Here is a 23425-nt window from a genome sequence, read left to right on the forward strand (position 1 = left end):
GAAATAAAGTATGAGACACTAGGACGGTCTTATCTCGTGATCTGTGTGGCATGCATCTACTTGTCGTTGTTAGGGAATTGTTGGTGGATCGACTGCTACGGTCATTTTGCGCCCTGACGTGCAGCTCCCTCCCCAGTGCTCGGCCGGACGCAGCCACTCCGAGGCACTGCACATACGCCGCAGAACACAGTGTGTGAGAGGCCCGCGGTCGTAAACGCCTTCAGCAGTCCAAACAAGACCATCTTTTCCCATTCGCGAGATCAAGTGGCACACCGACTCACAGCCGTCTCCTGTTTCCGGTTGTATTCGAAGTGAGACTGTGACGAGCGGGGAACACTGCGCAATGGCGCGGGCGGCGGAGCAGATGACACGCGACAGAGTGCTTCAGACAGCACACAACTCCTACGACTATGCACGATGGAGCGAGCTCGACGACACACACGAACACACGGCCAAGCGAGGGGATGCCGCCAGACCAGCTGCGGCCGCGGCTGTTCCGGGAGGAGGGGCTCCCGCCGGGTCGGGCGGACCCACACGTGCACGCCACGGACCGACCGCAAACAACATGGCGGCCGCCATCGCCGGGCCCGGCCGGCACCGGCGTGCAGACGGCGGCAGCTGGACCCAGCGGCGCCAGGGACGAGAACTGACCACCGACCTCCATCCCACGAACAGCGACATCGAACCGCGGACCGCCGCACCAAACCACGCCGGGAAAAAGCCCGGGAGAACGGTGTCTTTTCCTCCCCACCGCTTCTCTCTGAGCCGCGCTCCTGCCGCAGGGGGATCGTGTAGTACGCCCCACGTGGACGGCTGAGTCGCGCCGTTCCCAGATCGTGGCCACAAATCGACGGGGTCACGGAGTGGCCGCGGGGGGCATCTCACCCCCGCGCCCCTGCCGGCCGACCGCGACACGGCGGGGTCACGGAGTGGCCGCGCGTGCAGCTCATCCCCGCGCCCCTGCCGGCCGGTCGCGTCACGACGCCTTCGCCTGGTCGGCAGATTGGAACGGCCGCCACACCAGACACTTGGGGTCGATCTCCTTGTGGTCGGGCCCGCGCCGGCGCCGCTTCTCCTCGAACTCGTCGAAGATGTCCTGCAACCAGCACCGCGCGGCGTGAGCGGAGCGCGCCGTGCGAGCGGGGCGCTGGGGGTGCGAGCGAGGCGCTGGGAGGGGAGGTACGAGCGGGACGCTGGGGGTGCGAGCGAGGCGCTTGGGGGGAGAGGGGGTGCGAGCGGGACGCCGGGGGGGGGGGGGGGGGGGAGTAGAGAGGATGCGACGGAAAATCGCCCAGTTTGACCTACAGGAGCCGCAAACCAGTCCGCTGGGGGGTTCCGAAGGCCCAAAAGTGACCACTCCACACTCATTTAACTGTAAATATAGGGATAGGTTCCGGGAATGTTCAACTTCACTCAAAGGGAAAGACACCAGACGAACGATCCTGATCCCTTCATCCGCGCCTGCGAGCTCCAAACACAAGCGCAGGATGTGTGTCGTTTCTGGTCGCCACAACGCGCGAACACAGCGACGCGGCGCGCCTTGACTGTCGCCAGATGACCGTGGTAACATGCTCCAGTCGCGTCTGGCAGGAACATGCCCTCCCCCCTCCACTCACGTCTGGCAGCGACGTGCCCCGCCCCAGGCGCCACCCACCTGCTTCTTGAGGATGATATGTTTGTTCTTCCAGTATTTGACGATACCAACTGCCTGCAGTGTGCTGACGATGTCATTAGAGTTGGCGGCCATCTCCTGGCTGATATCTGAAGAGGACGACGACGAGAGGTCACCATAGGTCAACGACAGGCCAGCGCGGGATCCCGACCGGTCACCCGGAACGTCGATAGTTCAGGAGGCGACAACAAATCACCGGAGGTTCACGGTAGGTCACCGCGAGACCATGACAGGTCACGGAAGAAACCCGTGTCACCTATTCAGCGCGGCAGTGGAGACCACGGCACGTCTCTGGATGACGACTGGTCGCCGGAGGACCCCGGCACGCCGCCCGGCGAGCGTGACAGGTCATTAACTCAGGGGACCCTCAACCAGGACCCGTCCGCCACCACCGCGTCAGCTGGACGGGGCCGCGATTGGGACCACTGGACCCACGGGAATGGACTGATGACCGCAAGACGGAGCACACAGGACAGCACAGCTGCGGGGAGTGGACTGACGACCGCACGACGGAGCATACAGGACAGCACAGCGGCGGGAAGTGGACTGATACAGGACAGCACAGCGGCGGGAAGTGGACTGGTCACCGCACGACGGAGCACGCAGGACAGCACAGTGGCGGGAAGCGGACGATCGCCGCAAGACGGAGCACACAGGACAGCACAGCGGCGGGAAGTGGACTGGTCACCGCACGACGGAGCACACAGGACAGCACAGCGGCGGGAAGCGGACCGCTGCAGTTCTATGTAGACACGAAACCAACGACTCGCACTCGCGGCTGGCACAACCGACCTCCGAGTCACTACTGGTTCGTGGCTCAAACCCATCGGGACCGCTAGTGCTCCGTGTCCGAAACTGGCACGGTTCCAGGTGCCTCTCGGAATCCGTCCTCGATCCTGTTCGTACCGGACAACGAGCGCTGTGTAACAGCGCTTACTTTCCGACATTTCGGCGGACATAAGAGTGTGGTGTCAGTTCAACTTTCGGAAACATGTGCTTAACTCACGATGTCAGGCTGCGCAATGACACGCATTTCCTTTCGGAAGCAACATATGGACTTGTCAAAAGGACACCTAATTATCCAAAGTTAAGTCTTCACCTTACCATCGGAGCACCTGTGCCACCTTACTCCATGCTTATCATTTTGAATTATGGCGTTCGGGTGCCTTTTGTGGCTTCCTGATAAAACTCTGTCCAATTTGTGCAATGAATGCATGCTATGCAATGATCCGTAAATGAAAAGGCCCAATCGATACCCTCTCTAAGAAATGCATTCAAGCACATACTGTGCATCTGGGCAATTTAGCCGGAATAACTGGCATATTAAAACTACTCATGGAGCACGAAAATAAATTCAACTAATTATGAGTCGCGTTTGCGGTTCAGACAACAATGGCCTGCGTCTCCTGCGTCTTCCTTCAGGTCTCCGAGACTCGACAGCTGGCACACACAGCGCAGCACTGCTCAGACCGCTCTGAGTCACCGCTGACTCCAACTTCGACTCTAAGGCGAGCCGGCGTGACTTGACTTGGCTGCGTCGCCACTGACTTCGACTCCGACTCCGAGGCGAGCCGGCATTACCCGGCTGGGCTGAGTCACTACCGACTCCGACTTCGAGGTGCGCCGGCATGACTCGGCTCGGTTGCGTCCCGCTGACTCTGAGGCGAGTCGGTGTGGCTCGGCTAGGCTGAGTCACCGCTGACTCCGAGGCGAGCCGGCGTGACTCGGCTTCGCAAGCTATTGAGCACGTCCGAGCTGGCCGCGCCCGATCAATGTAACCACAACAAACTGGACGAGCCGTGCAAAAACACCGACCCGGTCGGGACCGCCTGGTCCGGCACGGCGCTGGCAGCGTCTCGGAATCCACGGAGTCGGGACCGCCTTGTCGGGCACAGCGCCGGCAGCGTCTCGGAGTCCACGGAGTCGGGACCGCCTGGTCGGGCACGGCGCCGGCAGCGTCTCGGAGTCCACGGAGTCGGGACCGCCTGGTCGGGCACGGCGCCGGCAGCGTCTCGGAGTCCACGGAGTCGGGACCGCCTGGTTGGGCACGGCGCCGGCAGCGCCTCGGAGTCCACGGAGGACGGACACCTGGTTCGCGAACCCACACGCCATCGCCGTCGCGACTGTGTCCACACCCCCGCGTGACGCACTGCAGCCAAACAAATATGCGCCCAAAGCAACGCCGCCCACGCGCGCGTAACGTGCGCGGCTCAGCACACAGACCCAAACGCCCATCAACGCCCACGAAAAGGTACAACGAGCCAGTGTGCGGAATGTGCAGGAGTGTGCGGAGTGTGCACACAGACCCAAACACCCGCCAAAGCCCACAAAAAGGTACAACGAGCCAATGTGCGGAATGTGCAGGAGTGTGCGGAGTGTGCACACAGACCCAAACACCCGCCAAAACCCACAAAAAAGTACGACGAGCCAATGTGAGGAGTGTGCAGGAATGTGTTGAGTGTGCACACAGACCTCAACACCCACCAACGCCCACAAAAAGGTACAACGAGCCAGTGTGCGGAATGTGCAGGAGTGTGCGGAGTGTGCACAGAGACCTAAACACCCACCAACGCCCACAAAAAGGGTACGAGCCAATGTACGGAATGCTTTGACATTATGACGCGACATGCTAAGCAACAAATGGTTTGCTGATAGTTCAAGACAGGCATTGTATCGACTGAACAGCCTTCGGTTTGGCGCGCATGATGATTCAGCTGGAGAAAGTTCGATGAAAGCCACACCAGCTGCTTTTGAGCACGGAAATGCCAGCAGACAATATGCGCCGCTGCGTCCGTTCAGCCGCGCAGTCCGCGAAACCGGGCTGCGCAGAGGTCTTTTAATCCAGTTTGAGGTCGCCGCCGTAAAAAACGAAGTGATTGCACAAAGTGAATGCTATCATGGCTGGCGGGGTATGGCGAATGAGAGGTCAGTAGTGTCCGCGCAGGGCGACTCCCTATGACGTCACACCGCAGCCGGCCTCTGACCTTTAAGAAATCACAAGGGGCCACAATACAACTCTCTGTAAGTTAATCCCGTCGAGGTGATTGGTTTTGTTGGGTTCCCGTGGGAAAGATTGGTGAGCATGTGATCAAACAGTCTCGATGCATAATATTAACGGCTGGCCGCATCACCGATTTGCCCAACTGCTGACCTTACGAGAGCACGCAGGACCACCGCGACGCAAAATTATACGCGGGGATTGGCGAACGAAGGATGAACACCTCTTGCACAGCTAACAAATATTCCACAGTTCACGGTAGCTGCCGACCTTTGGACAAGCTCAATAGATCCGTTGCTGTAATGCGACCACATGCAAATCACATAAGCCTTTTTAGTTAATTGCCAAGATCTTTTATGGAGGCCTAGAGCAAAGCTAGGAGAAAATGTGATGCTGCTATCTTAAAGCAACACATTAGCAGCCACCTGCGCAAAGTGGTTCGCCCAATTTCTGACCTTCGAACACATCCATGGCCAACAAAGGCACATCTCATTGCCCGGCTTATTGTATGAAAGATAAACACTCCGGGTCCCAAATCGGGTGAGTTTTGCTGGGCTCGATACCACTGCTTCTTGGAAAGGGTTACTCAATAATTCGGGAGCCAAAACGCAACGTTTTTCATGCTCCACACTTTCGCTTTGTTCGCGAGTTTTCGCTTACGATTTTCAACGGACAATGAATTGCCAAACACGGGTAAAATGCGGCGACAGTACCCCCTCAAAAAAGGTGCTGCGAAGTCTTGACAGCGCGGTCTTGTCAGCTGTATTGTAAACTCGTCGTGAATAGCATATGGCAGGCGCTAAAGGGCAGAGCTGAAAACATGACATGCGAGAATGGAATTGTTACATTCTGTACACGACTTCAATTTACATCATTTGCACATATTTGGCATCATTTGTTCAATGTCCGGAGTGGCCGGTCGGTACCGGACGCAAAACGGCCACAGCAGCCAAACCGCTGTTAAAAATCAAAATCCAGTCGGGCCGGGAAGACGTTGTAACGATGTGCCAAGGACAGGAACCATGACTGTCAAGGGGAAGCTGCATTCGAAAGTTGCTTTGTTTCGCGCACCGACCACGGGTGAATCCCTTGCAACTTTGACGGAAATCGGGCAGCGACCGCTTGCCACCCCTTCCTTCCCTTTCCAGAGCTGTATTCTAGAGGCAAGTCACGACACGGACCCTAAGAATGCGGCGCTCTTGCTTAAAAATGCACCATAAACTGATGCGTGATGTCAGTTACAGCCCAGACCATCATGCAAAGCAATAAATCACAAACAGATTCTGTGTCAAATAGTAATGCGGGAAAGCCGATAAGACACAAAACCGCAACGAGACAAAAAAGGTTCCAGAATGTCCTTAAATGCGTAAATCCCACTTAGCACACGCTCTGCGCTGAAGTTTAAAATCAGCGAATGTGCAATTCCCAACGCTACTCTGCAAACACGCAGTCTTGTTCGGATTCCTGTAGGCATTCGGAAAGGTTCAAGGAAACCGTTTTGGCCCTCAATGCTAGCGCCATATTTTCCCAAGTTCGCCAAAGCAACCATTGACGCTATCGCAATGTTTCTGGACTGTCGCATTTCATTGCAAAGATTCCAAAACACAGCCTGCGAAAATGTTGTACGCTGCCGCCTTCACGTAACAAATGGCTTCCAAACATCCCCGTACCCCCAATATTGTCATCCGTCCTACCACCATACCGTTTATACCAGTAGTCTTTTTAGCACTTTTCTAAGCAAAGATCTGAAGCAATGCCTTCGATCGTCTCTGTGATCCACCATCTCTGCCGCAAGGAATGACTGAAACAAAAGTTGAATAACCTTCTGCCGGCCACCTGTTTAAACGGAATGTTCCACATTTGAAGATTTTGAGATAAGCATCAGATATGACGGGAAAAGCTTGCTTGTAACTATAAGTAACCTTTCAAGGTTCGAAAACGACCGTAAGCAGCAAAATTTCAAAGTTTGTAAAAATGCGCCTCATTACGTCATTGTTTGATGGCGTCATGGAATGGGTTTGTGACAACAGTAATACCTGGCAGCATCTGGCAACCAGGCCTAAAGAATACCTCGAAACACACAACTGACGCCGATCGGCCATTCTCGTCGCGGTCACTGCGTTGGGTGGCGGATTAGTGAATTTTGTTGTGGATTTTTTGTCTTGGCACTGGTCGTAACAGAAGTTTTGATGGGCTGTTTAACATACGCAACGTAGCAATCGCCAGCTTTTAGGGCAGATTATTAGTATCAAAGCACGATGTGCTGTGAAGACTGTCATATAGCATCATGAATCTCTTACCGAAACCTGCCAGGGACTGGTGAGGATGTCAATATTGTATTGTCGACTTATCCTTGCCTGCAGTGCTGTAGTCCTAACATTTATATCGTGTAATCTCCGCAGTAGTTACTTTATTATTTGTGACTGGATATGCAGTTGCATGTAAAAATCAATGAATCTGTAACATTGCTATGAATTGATTGCGAAGGCATTGCCATTTCTATGGTAAAGATGTTAAAGTTGAGCTACCAGGAATGTCTTTCTTGCTTAGGGTTATTTATGCAATTACTAGTTAACCCTCATATAACCCCCGTGGTACAACAGCATTCTCGCTGGTGATAGTCCTTTGGAGTTGTTAAATGAAATGTCACGTCGTTCATAAATTGTAGGCTTTTATCTCATAGGCTTGACATAGAGTACCCAACCAATGTGGTACATTGTGCAATGACACGGGTCAACAGTGTCATCGTGGCACTACCTCAGTGCTGTGCCGTGGCATGACATAATGTACAATGATATGATTTTTGTATCGTAATCCCTGCTACTCTCATAATAAATTTCATTATGAAAAGATGGGTCAAGCATGCATTCTTGTATTAACTCCGCATCTGACACATGATTGACCAAAAACACATGACACAATATACAAATCACTTTCAGCAAAGCACAACCAATACGCGACATCTCTTGCTCAGCCTGTTTTGGAAAAAAAACATAGGTGACAAAGATGCAAACACGTGTTCTGCTTCCAGAGTTATGCAACATGCTCGGCCACCAAGCTGCTTCACCCAGGAATATTGTTCATACAAGAAATAATACATGCATAACAAGAAAATATCACAGAGTGAAATGACACTGCAAACCCGCTGACATTGTACAACGCTGGATACATGGCAAGTGGATGTTGTTATGGTTAGATGGGCGAAATGCACGGAAGTGATGAAGCTGCCGGTGCACACAAGGCTCATGATAAAAATATTATGAACTGCTATCCAAGAAACCAACAGAAATACTTCTCCACCTTTCTCAGCACCCAGATCTGACACAAGTTGCGGTGACTATGACCATGATGACTCACAAGTAATGCTTGCCTGCATACAGAATTTGTTAAGACAGTCCTAGGTACATCCATAATAATACAGCACTATATTTTCAGAATTTTTAAGTGAAAGACAATTTTGCAAAGCTGCACCATGCGAGCTTATACTAAGCATGTGCATTAATGAGCTGTGCTGACCCGTCCCTACTGCCTAAATGAGTTGCCAATATAATGGCGTGCGATGGATTAATTACTATGCTGTAACACCTCAATAGGTTCAAAATGTTGGCAAGGTTATAATGAACTAGCAAGTTCGCCTCGGACGCCCCTGCAACATGGGTGCTGGTGTTTCTTTCAGTTCGCCGACATCACTACCTTGTCATGTTCAAACACGAACCTAAAGATGGAGGCAGGTACAATATATCACATTTTATTGGGAGCCATCCTATTTAAAGAATACTAAAACAACGTTCTCTCTCAGAAGTACAAGCCTCGCACGAACACCTCCATCACATCAAGATCAATACAAGCCCACCACCAGTGACCACACCCATTTTCAGCGCCTGATTTGCATTCTAATGTCAGATAAGCGCGATCCCACGCTTGCACAAATCGTGGGATTATGAAATTGCAGGTTTTCTCACAATTTCCGCACAGGTTTTCGGTTATAACACCGCATTTCACCGCAAGCTCCCTTAAAAAGAGAGCTACAACGGGATTCGTGGTAATGCAACTCAAAACGTATTTTTAGGACACAATCTTTTGGTTCACAATTTAAGTTTCTCCTACAAGGTGTGCTAAATATTTAGTAAAATATATATCTGAGATTACTGTAATATTTCCCTAATTTTCTAATGCCTTGGCCACCCGCAGACACGTGCAAGATTCTTTACTCCGATAGACAAGGCGCCAACCGCGCTGTCTGTAAGAAATATGGCAGTAGAATAAAAAAAAGACGCCAGCAGAAGAAAGTCAGATCCTGCCGTCGCGTCCTGTGTTCTATAACATTCGGGAGAATACCGTTCTTTTTCGGTGCTGTACTTTTTTGCAGACAGAAGCGTTCTCTTTTTATAACGTTGACCTATGGTCTAGAAATATGGAAAATGTCCCGCTGGCGACGTGTGCCGCACAACCCGAAAGTGCTCACGCTTACGTTTGCGACACGCATTCAGCAGCGAAATCTTTACTGACAGTCAATCACCTTCCGCGGATTGTATCATACGTGCCGCATCATCGCTCCTGCGAATGCATCAGCGACCATGCTGCGTTGACTATAAGCAGAAAACAGCCTGTAATATAACCGCAATTCCATCATTTCTATGGCGACATCAGTACCAGGGTGACTTTGAAGTAGTCTCCCGAAAACCTTTTCGCACTTTTGCGAGCGTGTAACTCAGGAACCAGAGGGCTTTGGATCTTAAAAAGGGCATGGCCATGAACTACATCAAAAGGTCCTCAAGATGGCTATTTCGGTTCAAAATCCCCTGTAAAGGTGGAATATTTCATTTAAGTCAAACGCAGCATCAAGCGCGGAGTTTAACGACATTCGTGCTGCGAATGTCGTGAAACTCCTGCCGGCAGGATTGCTGCGACATTAGTTATGCGCGTCAAGACTTCTGCAAGAACCTGCATAGACTTTGGTTATACACCTCACTTCTGCCGCAAAAACTTACATCCGACAAAACTAATGCTTCCAAAACTTACAACCGTTATTACTCCTTCTGCAAAAACTCATTCATAAATATTTATGCATACACATAAATTCATGCTCAAAAGCTTTTACACACATCGCTTCTGCTACAAAAGCTTACCCGCGACTAAGTGCTAGGAGACAAAACTTATGCTTCCAAAACTTATACCAGTTATTAACCCTTCTGCATGAACTCATGCTCATAAGTTTTTGAAGCATAAGTTTTGTCGTGTAGCATTAATGTCGCGCCTATGTATGGACAGTGGAAGTGGTGTCATAGCACTGTCGTCCGCAGATGTTTCTGCTGCAGCACTAATGCGTGGAACCGTCGAGCGCGTGCGCATTCGTCATTTTGCTCGAAATACTGGACGATGATGAGTGAGCGATCGGCCGTTGGCATGTTCATGCCACGAAAATACTCAAATCCTTAAGTGAAAGGCGACGTATGAGCTGAATAAAAAGATAGAAATACGCTGCTGGATAATAATAACGTAATCTGAGCTCGATAGGGCAAACTGTCCTAAAAAAACGGGTCGAACATGGAGGAATAAAATTGCGCTACGCAGTGATCTAAACCTCGCCGTTGCCATGACGGCGGTTTTGATGAAAGCGTGTTGCATTCGGTAACACTTGGAAATGCTGGCATTGCCGGCTTACCAAAGATTCCTGAGACAAGCGCATGCCGCATAACGTTACGTCAGCCGTTGGACTTGTGTACATCACGATGATCGACACTCAGAACCTGTATTCTCGCCTTCATCGGATCTGGTTGTCGACATATGGCATGCAACATTACAGGATCCCAAAACGGGCCAATCCTTATCAACCGCCCATGTGCGCGCGATACGTGATGCGTGCATCCACAAACCCTGCACCACACGATTTTCCGTTCAAATTCGTACCCACTGTGCCAATTTCGTGGCGTTCCGACCCACAGTTCCCGAAATGCGGCCACGGTTTCGAACGACTGCCAGCTCGCTCGGCGGCGGCCACATTCTCGCGCCGCCCAGCGCATGGAAAACCAGTGACCTAAAAACGAAGCTTGAAGCACTTACAACGCACAGCGCGCTGATCTAAACTCCGGGAAACTTCGCACTGAACGTTGTCTCGTGCACACGCGCATCGTGTAAAAATTTCACCATTCATCGACCTGACGTTCGGTTCGGGAGCGACGCCAAAAATGGGACAGGCATACAGACAGCGAAACTGACACACAGGCAGACGCACACGAAGCAAACAGTATATGAGTAAAGATAAGTAAATTTGTGAACATTGTAATCAAAATCCGCAGAATGGCCTTTATGCAATTGATTATTGTAAGTGGAGATCGTAAAGTGATCCAATAATTTTCTGACCTTCACATAAACAATAGAAGTTTTAGGCTACGGGTCTTTCGGTATTATTCGTTCTCATGCTGAGTGATAGATTTTAATTTTGTCAAGGGGTCTGGTTAAACGACGATATCAGGTTAATGCTATAATTTATATCACGTTTTACCATAACATAATCTCACCCTTATAACCTTTACAATCTGTATCATAACATTTGTCGATACCTCTTGTAATCGTGAGCGCTCCTTTGACACGTCGAACATTTCCGTAACATATACACACAACTCGATGCCTTGCATAGCTCGACATAACATAGCTTGAGACCTTGGTACGTTGTTTAACCAGCACCTTTTGACATCCTGAAGGTCGGTTATTTGCAGCACGCGAACTTGTGTGTCACTAAGGCTTTACGATCCACTCAGCTGCTAAGATTATATGGCGCCGTCTGCCTCTCACACCGCATATGAATTTGTGTTGCATGACATTCGCCCTCCTTCCGAAAAACACCGTTCGGCTACTTATCGGAACCGATCACACTTACCAGCGACAACACAGCAACGCTGTGTTGGCATCGTGCACTGTGATAGCAAATGGTGCATAATTTATGCCAGTCGTGACCACGCTTTTCTGGGCGGCATGTTGTCAGCAGTTCCGTCACTTAACAAACAACAACTGACGGACTCGGTCATCCTGCCAGCGGCCTGCGACATGATTCGAACGGACGCCCCACGCCCACCTCTGCAGCGGGCTCGTGCAAACAGCCGCACCCCTGCAGTGCGTCCGAGCTGATATCCCACCCCTGCAGTGCAGATAGCTGTGCAGCTCAAACTCCGAACCCTCCTCGGCCTGTGCAGGCAACCCCACTTCCCAAAGCGGGCCCACCACGACAACTCCAATGATGCAGTGGGTCCGTGCACATGTCCCACCTCTGCAGTGAGCGCAAGCGACACACTGCAATGGGCCTGGGCCGACACCCTCCACCTCTGCAGTGGGCCCGGGCGGGGCCGGCCGGCGGAGAGCTGCCGCCATCGACCGCGGCTGCCGTCCCGGATCGCCGCCCTAGCAACAGCCGGCCGCCCGTCTAGACATACCGATCAGTTGACCCATTTTCCAGAGAGCGTGCAGGGGCGGCATCAGCGACCCACGCCGGCGGGGCAGTCCCACGGCGCCGGCCCGGCGTTCCGGAGGCGGCATCCGCCACAGAACCCTAAAGGCGCCGCCACTGCACGGCCGGTCCAGACGGCGGGCCTGGGCGCGCCCCTGCGCCGGCGCGGCCAGACCGCCGGCGGCCCCGCAATGGCGGGCGGAACGGCGCGGCCAGCTGACGTAAGGCGCCGTCGCCGCCCGATGGCGGCTCGCCGGTGGCGCCGCTCCCCGCCGGACGGCAGACGGGCGCCGATGACCTCAGTCGGGTCAGACGGCGGTCGGGTCGAAGCGAAACGGCCCGGTCGCCGCCGACGTCGGCTGGCGCGGAAGGGTCTCTGCCCCCGGCTCCAACCCGCTCAAACGGGACGCGTCTGGCCCTGACCTGTTCGGAACGGCCACTGCTGACTCTCGCTTGGTCAGAGCGAACGCCGCTGACACTATCGGACGGTCGGCAGTGACGTCCCTAGGTTCAGGTGGGGCTCCCTTGTTCAGGACAAGGTCAGACGGGCCACCGGGGCAGTACCCAATCACAGATTGATCGGGCCGGCCATCTTAAAATGGTAAGATCTAGCATTCTTTGCTAAAATGTCACAAAAACTATCAATAGCACCTATTTTTGAGACGCTCACCATTTGAGGCTAGAATGCCAAGATATGGTGCTGCGCTGGGTTGGTTCAAAATTGTCAGTGCTGATGATGGTAGGGCTTAAAGCATGTTACTTTACTGCAACAATGGTGCTTCTGGTACAAGCATTCAACAACGCCAGAACTTCAAGAAAAAATCAAACAAAGAAGCGTTAAAAACAGCTGAAAATTGTTTTTATCTCTATCGATGATAATCATTTAACTCAGGATGTGCTCGAAATAGAACCTGAGGAGATCGAAATGAAACAAATGGTAATATGTCGCGTAAGGAAGGTAAACAGCCCTTAAAATTGACATCAAATTACGCATTTAGCTTCGTCTGCTGTTAAAATAAGTACAGTAATCAAGGAACTACGCAAAAATTTCTGAGGTGATTTGTTCACACGGAAATTCAGCGAGACCATTCCTTTTTTGCGCGCAGTCAGAGCTGAGCGCGAGCCGACTGAAAGATCCAAATAATGTGAAATTACCCACCCCAATATGACCACATGGGTATGCAAACGTCGCATATTTCACGTTTCAGATAAACATTAAGGTTCAAAGTTGCTCTCAACAAATTTATGACAAGTAAATGTTTCCTACAAACATGGCTGTATAACACGTAACGCAAGTGTTTAAGAATGCAAACCATTCACCCTCGCCCTAATTAATCGTTTTTCATGACACAAACTGATGCGGTGGGGGGTGGGGGCGGGGGGGGGGGGGGCGACGCGACCACCCTGCCTTTTCTTAACTGATATGTAGACTTAAGAGCTTAGGTAGAGCTTTTAGAAAAATATCAGTGGATTGGTCTGAGCGACGTCTTGCGATTGGTGTCAGTTCTATGTTTCTAGATCAATAACTGATCCCATTACGCCAGGTCAAAAGTCAAATTTTCCAGACTACCGCATCTTTTCAGCTTCCCTTGCTCATTGCCCGAGGCAATGCCTCGGAGCAACAGGAAATTTAAACAGGGGTGTTCGTTCTTAAACTCTTGATACAATAAGGTTATTTCTACGTGTTTTGGGCTCATATTTGTGATAAATGGCTCCGTTAATGTAATAATGTCGGCTCACCGCGCGCGGTCCGCGGCATTTGCCCACGCCGCCCGCGCAGGCCGTAGAACGCCGTGCAGTGTTCTTCAAAAATTGCCACTGCTCCGAAACCAACAATGTTAGGGACGGGTTTTCGGTGTCAGAGCCCCATAGGTTATTTAAAATTTGGACGCGATTGCATTTCATGCCAGAGAAGTATCCTCGGGAAACAAAGAAAGGGCGGAGGGGGGGGGGGGGCGTAAACCCCCTCTCCTTTCAAAGCGACGGTTAGCATATAACATTAAACGTGCTGCATGGTCTCGAAATAGGCATGTGATGTAAAATGCCAAAGCCCTCAGTGCTTCCATTCAAACTTTGCAGGGACAGTTTAATTCAGACACATCTAGAAATAAAAAAGCAGCTGCTTCGCGACTGACTCACGCGATAACTACACAACCAGCACAGCACACACTAGTCTAAGGGCACTTTTCAGAAATGTCCAGTCATTTTTTACACCACAAACAATTGAAAACACTGCACAGAGGCTGTCAGAGGCTTAGAACCAACTCAACGAACACAAGGATCACTTATATAATATGGGTGTCACGGGCACGCTTTCCCAGCATGTCACAGCTTCGGGCGTGCTTAGAGATGCTTGACGATGATAATAATGTAGACGTGTTTCGGATGATTTGACAAATAGCGAGTGACCTAGCCAACAGGCAACCATTGGCCATGCCGCCCTCACACACAGTCCTCCAGCGAGCGTCGGCGCGGCTTCCTCCTCCCAGCCCACATCAGGCTGTGCCCAGCGTCCGACATTGGTGAATTGTCTTCCTTAATTTTTCGTGACACGTGTTACGTCCTAAAATCTAAGTTTAATAATTCTGGCTTTCATGGGATTATCTCACCACCCCAGCGTCACACTTAAAGGTATTAGTCACGTGGCGGCACCCCACAAACAGGGGGCCGCCCCCCGTTTTTGCATTCGAACCGCTTCTGCATGCACGTCGTGCATCGCCGAGGTTAATTTCGCGGTGGCCCCTCACTCCTGGCGCGCAGCTTATTGTTTTGGACGCCAGGCGGCCGGCACGCGGCGCGGCGACCCGCGACGCCACATTCCCGGTAATTCGATCCCGGGCCGACGCTGCCGGATCGATGCCCGCGCGCCCAGCTCCGATCCAGGCCGTGCAGAAAACGTGCGTCGCTCTGAGGTGGCCAGTCGCTGCAGCGGACCACGGGCACAGGCTCCCCTTGGACACCGCCCTCCTGGGCTCGCGCCGCTGCAGCGGACCACGGGCACAGGCTACCCTTGGACACCGCCCTCCTGGGCTCGCGCCGCTGCAGCGGACCACGGGCACAGGCTCCCCTTGGACACCGCCCTCCTGGGCTCGCGCCGCTGCACCGGGCCACGGGTACAGGCTCCCTTGGACACCACCCTCCTGAGCTCGCGCCGCTGCACCGGACCACGGGCACAGGCTCCCCCTGGACACCGCCCGTCTGGGCTCGCGCCGCTGCAGCGGACCACGGGCACGGGCTCCCCTTGGACACCGCCCGTCTGGGCTCGCGCCGCTGCAGCGGACCACGGGCACAGGCTCCCCTGGACACCGCCCGTCTGGGCTCGCACGGCCAACGCAGTAGAGCTCCCGGGTTCGCAAGCTCGAACCAGTCAGCACTTACTGCACTGAATTTTCCTGGCATAGCTGTCGGCTTCTGGGACAACCCAACAACTCCAAGTGCACACAGTTAAGGTGCACCAATCTTGAGAACAACGCGAATGTTTTGATGTTTCGGGATAAAGAAACAATGACGAGGCTGGCAGAACAAACTGAGTATGGACAAGAGAAACTTGTCATCTTAGAGCGTAAGAGCTTGTAATTTCATTACATGGACGTGAACACAAAACACTGCTTGTTATCGCGATAACGAACACACGACTTAATACAAGTAGAACCAGGCACAAGGGGCCTCACGAATTTGCGCTGCCACATCTGGAAGGTACACACCCGATACGCGCTATGCACTACCATGTGCTTGCCATTGGGCTTAACGACGCACTCAGCTGCTGCGGCTATGCGACGTCGACTGTCTCTCACCCCGGCAGGATGGGCGGGCACCGTGGGGAGTCGGACCCTGTTCCTCTGGTTTCCCAGGCGCGCTGCCAGGCACTCAGCCTATATACAATCGGACCTGTCCAGCCCAACTCAGGTCATACTTGTTCAGCTCGAGACATCACGTCATACTCTGACCAATATCGGTGAATTATTTTACATCATCATTTATAACAAGTGCAATACGAATACGCTAACCTTGAAGGCACCGCTTTCTGGGTTTCATGCGTCTTATTCAACATCCAAATGTCAGAGGCATCAATCGCGTGGCGGCGTCCAAAAGAGCTAGGGCCGACCCGTGTTAAAAGGGAATGTTCCATATTTGAAGATATTGAAGCGAGCATCAGATATGATGAAACAAGCTCACTTATACCAATTGGTATACTTTTTAAGCGAAAAAGATTGTTCTGCACATCACAATTGTCTGTTTAGTACACATGCTCCTCAATAAGCCATGATTTGATTACGTCATCGTACCTTGCACACCATTGATTGAGGGCCAGTTGACGGTCGTTTTATCAGGAAATCACGCTCACGAAAGCCAGATATGAACGCCTCGACAATTATATTTTGCAATTTGCCAAGGTGACTTTGAAATACGCTTCCGATATACCTTTCCCCTTTTGTTGCGCGTGCAACTCAAAAACTAGAGGGGCTTAGATCTTCAGAAGCGCAGAACTATGAACAGCACCCACGGGTCTTTGAGGCGACTATTTCAGTTAAACCCCATACAAATGTAGAGCACTCTCTTTAAAGTGAATCGCTTCTGCATGTGTGCTATGCATCGCCCCCGGGTAGATGACTGCTAGCAAGACGTCTTGTGCAGCGGTGGACGAGTTAAGTGAAGGAGGTGAGAGTGAGCTATCACTCAAAGCCATAGACAGTCTTTCAGATGCGTTCTTGTAGGCAGAGTGGTTTACAAAGGCGGATGGATGAATGGATGCACTTTCTCACGAATATGATCGCTTGAAAATCAGCTGGCAGCGGACCTAGCAAAGTGTCACCGTTTCGACGCGAGAAATAGACTAATTGTGGTCGACTGACGCTTTCTTTGAAAGTGTCAGGTATCTGAAAACCCCACGCATCCCGGGCACACACTACCTGTCGTGAGCTGGGCTTTACGTCTACGCGACTTTCATTGTACAACCTCACTCGGCTGGGCTGCAGTGTGCTGATACGCCAGTGTCATCAAACAAGGACACTGTCCGTCATCCGATCGATTGACTTGCGTACCTGTGGGTCAGCCGGTGCTGCGATCGCTGATGAATTTGATGACGGTACATTCGTCATATAAGGCTTGGCGTCTTCGTCTGCCGCGGTTTCCAAAATATTACCTAAATGCTTCAAACTCAATGCATATATATATATATATATATATATATATATATATATATATATATATATATATATATATATATGCACGTTCGGGCAAAATCAGCCTGCACCCTCAATTGTGATCTAATTTTACGAAAAATGCGCACCCCCACCCCGCTCCTACTTCGTGACCCTGCTTTTGCACCGCTCGATCGCCTTGAAACCTTTACCAATCGATTCCGCGCAATGAGGTGAGTCACGGGGAAGCAATATCGAGACTTGCCCTGAGGTCAAATACCTCGAAAGCGCGATGGGAAAAGTTTACACGCAAAAGCCGGCAACTCAGATCTCAGAGCCTACTAGACCAATCACCATGAAACCTTCACCATTGGATGCCCCATACCTGATTCCCACGTGAAGTTCCAAATCTAGTGACCCTAGGTCAGGTCAAAAATCGTCCAACTTCATGAAGTCCAACATTCTTGTTCGCGGACAACTTATAGCTCAGAATCTACGCCGCCGATATCTGCCAAACCCTACCATTCAGTGCGCCAGTTACTCTAATTCTCTGCTAAAGCTGCAAGTATGGTGCCATTATTAATTATGCCTTGCCCTTTATCTTTGCTCCCAACAAAAGGTGTAGCCTGGTGAGGCTGGGCTTATGAGGTTGAATTTCTCCTTAGCGGAGGTGGTAATCTTGGCGACACCATGCACAATTTAGCGCGTGATTTTCAGCACAACACCTCCGCTAAGCAGAAATTCAGCCTCATAAGGCCAGCCTAACCAAGCTGCACTTGCCTTGGAAACAAACGTAAAGGAAAAAGCATACTTATCACTGACACCATACTTGCAGCTTTAACAGAAAATTAGGGTAAATGGCATACTGAATGGTAAGGTTTGACAGTTATCGGCGTGGAAGATTCTGAGCTATAAGTGCCGGTTTCTTAGACCCTACCCGCAAGCTGAAAGACCGGCTGAGAATCTTTTGCCGTGAACATGTGGCGTAACTTGTCGCGCGCCCCTGCTATGAAGCGCCAGCGACTAACGTCAGTAGGACCAGTTCTGCGACATTAGCGCTACAACAAACACTCCTGCCCACAGGAGTGCTACGACATTACTTCTACTGCCAATACTTACGCGTAACATTACTGATACGTGGTAAAGTTATACCGCAAAACATTACGCTCGCCATTACTTCTACTGCAAAAAACATAGTCATTTCTTGGACACGGCTTTATTTTTACTGCAAACGCTTAAACGTGACATTAAAGCTGCACAGCAAAACTTATGCTTCAAAAACCTACACCCATCGTTGTCTCTACTGCGGGAACTTATACAGCCATTGCTTATATACGCCATTACCTCTACTGCAAAGACTTATGCGCGACATTAGTGCCACAGCTAATATTTGTGGTCAAGTCTTTGTTGCAGAAGTAATGACTAGTATGCGCTTATGCAGCATTACTTTTGTCATATAGCACTCGTGTCATGCATAAGTTTTTGCTGCGGACGCAATGTCGCGTATCAGCAAAGACTGTATAAGTTTTCTCAGTGAAGGTAATGACGTGTTAGAGTTTTTAAAACACAAATTTCGTCGTGCAACATCCATGCCGCGTATAAGACTCCGCAGTAGAAGTACTGCCACGTATAACATAAGTCCGCATAAGTTTTTGCGGCAGACAAAATGTCGTATACAACGGATGTCCGAGCACTCTTGTCGGTTGGAGATTTTGCCGTACCACTAATGTCGTGACACCGGCAAGATCAACGTCCAGGGACCCGGCCCCTCTGGTCGTCGAGCAGTCCACGCCGTCCAGCATTTCATCTGGCCGTTTTCCAGCCACTGTTGTTCTAACCATGGTATTGGTCGTGTATACTTCTTCAAAGCTGCGGCAGTGATTAAGGCCTGTGACGCTGTGGGGGGTCTGCACCATAACCTTCTTGAAGACCGGGAGGAATGGCTGGTCCCATATATATATATATATATATATATATATATATATATATATATATCCAGGGAAGGGGAAGGGGGGAGGGTGCAGGGGACAGAAGGGAAATGCAAGCATGGTCCCAAAGTCACCCTGGCTAGATCATTGGACACGTCACAATGGGATCACGAATCACAATAATATGACATCACGAATGGAAAACCATAGTTGGGCTCTCGCTTGTTTTCAATAGTCTCGTACATGCTGAGCGAACGACACCATATGCCACAAGGCAGATCTGCATCAACGCAGTTACTGCAGCCAGTATGAAGTGTACTTCCCGCCATGCTGTGCGGTCAAGCCCGTAGAAGAGGCTGAGCCTCGTGGCTACAGCGCGGCGCCGACCGGACCCCAGGTCGGCGCGCACCGGTAACAACCGGCGCCGGCTGTGCGTCGCGCCGTAAGTGGGCCAGCGCGCGCCGCCGGCGCCGGACGGTCGGTACCTGTGCCGGCTAGAGCCGCTCGCATCCGGCTCCCGTCTGCTGCCGCCGGGCAGAGCGGCTCGGGGCGTCCGAGAGCACCGGCGGCGACCCGGCGCCCTTCAGCGCCGTCCGTCGCCGCTGAGCCCGGCCCGACTGCGGCGCGGCCTTCGTGACCGCTCAGTGACCTTGACGCCGCCGGCGGCGGCAGCGGGTCAGCCGGGCGCGCCGGCGGGCAGACAGGGCGCGGCCGGCCCGGGCATCGACCCCGTCTGGCCGGTGGGGGCGGCGTTCATGGCGCGTCGTCGCCGCCGACGCGTCGGCTGCTAAATTTGGCGGCGCTGTCGGCGATGGGCGGCGCGGGCGGGCGGTGGCGTCGCCGCCCGCCCTCGCCCGAAATAGGCCGCCCGCCGCGCGGCGCACAGTGGGCCGTCTGCATGGCGTAGACGACCCAAAATATCACCGCATAGTGGACCACCCACACACTTCCGAATATGATACGTTTGGGAACGAAATCTGGCGTATACCTAATATGAGCCGATTCGGAGCAAGGTGCCAACTTCTGCCTATCGTAAAAGTAAATGTCGGTTTTCAATGGATCGCACCCACTGCAGTTTTCTTTTCAGTTAAAAGCATAACAACTTGCGGTGTGCGTCCCCGATTCATAAGGTGAACTTCCTTTGACCAGGTTTTTGCCTGATGTTGCAACCATCGCATGCACATTTTTCCACAGCATGACCCTAACAGATTGTTCGCTTTCGTTGCATGGGCCCAAGTGTTAGTGCACTGTCTGCTTTGGCCATGACATTGCAGCCGCAGGTAAGGCACATAAGTGGCAAAAGTCCGAAGTCTGTTACGAGACGGCAAGCTGTTTTTTCGAATCAAAATGCTGTTCTGTTCGTGCATATCAAAATGAAGATAAGAAATGATTTGACAGGACCCATTCCCTTCACACAAACTAATTAAGTACTTTTCAAATCATCACCACGTGAGGACAGGTTCTACAACAGACAGATGACCACTTGAAACATTCTGAGACCAAACAAAAAGGTGATTTCTTATGCAAGGTCGCTTCCAGTCGTTTCGTCTAGACATGCCATAAACAAGGCTGTAAGAGGTGCTAACAGAGCTGCGACAAATAACACAAGTAGCCAGTTTCTCAAAACAGAACTTCGAAGATTTTTGGCGTATAATCGCATAATCCAGTTTATCAAAGCAAAAATATACAACTTACAACTACAATCTACGACACTGAAAAATGTAAATAAAATGCACGATCTACGACACAAGTATACGCAAACAATCTTACATGGGTATCTCAAAGCCCAGAACTAATGTACGACAGAGCTTGATCTTGATAAGTCCTTGATGAATTTGGCAATGCAATCAATGCAAGCATTTGTGTCGTAGATTATAATACCGACCTCAGGATTGCTGCTCATTAAAAGACAAACTGCTGAAGTGGCAAGCCTAAACGACATGCAACAGCTACAAAAGGAATAAAAGAGCATAGCACTTACGTGTGGGCAGGTGGTAGTGAGTGTTCCATTCTTTCAGACAAGAAGCCTTAGGTGAGCATGCTAAGATCAAAAGATCAGGCAAAACTGCCTGGTTAAGAAGCTTCCTTTGCAAGCACATCAAAATACATCCCAGTTGAAAGAGATTTGTGTGGCTATCACAATACTTGTCATGAATACAATACATTCCATGTTCATGTCAATTGCATTCCAGACACCTTCAAAGTGAGATACAGGCAGCATCATTGCCTGCAGTGCCTACCCTGGGTAAAAACAATGTGCTGTTCAATAAATGTTAATGAGATACCTTAGCATGACACAACAACTTTACTATAAAATTGACTTCGTTTGGATAACATAACTACATACATATTGTGCATCACTGCGTCAAAGGGCAGCAGCTAGCCTGCATAGTGTCATATAAGAGAAACCTTTTTCCGGTGGTCAGTCATGCAGAAGGAACATGTTCCCAATAACAGATACAGCAGGCTGCTTGTGATTGGATCCATGAATGGCCCTTTTTCAGTGTTCAATGACAGCTCAGGTTTACGTCACATGTTCCCTTAATCTCTGAAGGTTAAATCTGACAGGCTCACTTTCAATGCCCAACATATGCCTAATAAGCGCAGACATTATGTACTTACTATTCACATGGTCTCGTCAACAATCGCTATACAGAATAAAACCTCCATGGGTGGAACATTTTAGGATGGAATTGAGCACTGGAGAACTGAGGAATGGAAAATTGCTTTCTTCGCAGAATTTTTCAATTATGGACAACATTGCCACCAAACTAAGCCCCTAGTTCTGCACGAAACTGCCCAATGTCACATACACCTACGACACGTGCTGCTCTGTTTATTACGTAGCACGTAGACTTACAAACACAGCGCGTCGATGGCAAAAAAAAAAAAAAAACGCACAGCGGTCGACGCAACTAAATGGTGTTGCTGAGAGGTGGGTGCACACCACCACGGGCGAGTCGACGGCCAATGACATCACACAAATTCCTTGCGGACGGGGTGCTGTCCCCACTCTCTCTGGTGTTCTTGAACACCGACAACCGTACTCTTCCTTTGTTGATGGTCGTCGTTGGGGATTTAGGACGCGTTCAGCTACTTAGGCTTTATGGCGTCAACTGCCTCCCACCCTGCCGGAAACGCGGGTATCGCGGGTAATCATACCCCGTATCCAGACGCGTTAACCACTGCACTATCGGTACTTGTCCCTTTGTTTTCATGTCCTGATAAGCGTTGTTTTTCAACCAAAGCGTCATAATTGTAGCTGGAGATAACATCTCTAAAATCGTAAACTAATGTGGTTGGTTCGATGTTGAGCCAAACAAGTGGAAACGTATGTTTTATTTTGTCTTAATCGATGGCAGTTCGGGTAACACATACTCAAAACATAAGACGCATGTTTATGGCTGGTAGAGGTATCTGAAGTTTGGCGGTCGTTGTCTTGGCAACGGGGCGCACATATCTACGCCACTGTCACATGTACAAACTACGACAAATGTCACGTGACGACGGCTTTGAGAAGCCGGCTTGACGTGTAGTTTGTAAAATCGGAAGCGCACATTAACATTTGGCGCAAGATTATGCTTTCGCTTTGAGAAACTGGCTAGTAACAGATCCTAACAGAGCTGCGACACATAATACAAGATTGTAATCGATGTCACAGTACATCATCGCAAGTAACTGAAAACCGCACTATGCGAAAAGACAAACGAGGTAAGCGGTGAGGTGCTTGTCTGTCACATGTTCATGATTTCAAATAACCTTTCATCATTTTTTTCATCAAGTTTCTTTTTTCATCAATTTTAATTATCTTTCCTCTTTTTTCATTTCTTTCGTAAATCTTCGATTTTCGCAACAAAACTGGTTCGCTTACAAAACACATTAATGATATATTTTTGCTGTCATCAAACCAAACATTTGTTAAGTATAGGTGTATCGAGGGACACAAACTAATTTTTTCACGGATTAGGAAAATAGAGGTTTCCCGACACACATAGGCAGGCATCGTTCCACACTGAAAATGGTCACCCCGCTTCGTGTGCTGCTGATGCAGCGGCTTCAGCGGCCCAAGAAACGCTTCAAACGAGGTCTAACATAACCAAGTTACCGTCAGCGCCTGTTGTAAGCATTTTTCGTTGTATTTTCTGCTAAGCGGTTTAGACCAGCTCGTTAGGGCATATCACGCACACTGTTACCGGCCACCAAACACGGCGGCATACATTATTGGACGTCTTCATGAGACAA

At 50.7% G+C, this 23425-nt stretch overlaps 1 protein-coding gene across 1 annotated transcript in view; it reads right to left on the reverse strand.

The window, feature by feature from the left end:
* Positions 1 to 288: 288 nt before the first annotated feature.
* The window catches only part of chm (lysine acetyltransferase chameau), a 79696-nt gene continuing 56559 nt past the window's right edge, over positions 289 to 23425 (reverse strand). The window contains exons 9-10 of the mRNA XM_037216222.1: positions 1655 to 1761; positions 289 to 1096 (exon numbers count right to left, since the gene is read on the reverse strand). Of these exons, the coding sequence (XP_037072117.1) occupies positions 977 to 1096; positions 1655 to 1761 (227 nt within the window). The 3' untranslated portion in view covers positions 289 to 976. The remainder of the gene's footprint in view (positions 1097 to 1654; positions 1762 to 23425) is intronic.

Source organism: Pollicipes pollicipes, unplaced genomic scaffold, assembly GCF_011947565.3.
Source record: "Pollicipes pollicipes isolate AB1234 unplaced genomic scaffold, Ppol_2.1 Scaffold_4002;HRSCAF=4701_pilon_pilon_pilon, whole genome shotgun sequence".
Taxonomy (NCBI): Eukaryota; Metazoa; Arthropoda; class Thecostraca; order Pollicipedomorpha; family Pollicipedidae; genus Pollicipes; species Pollicipes pollicipes.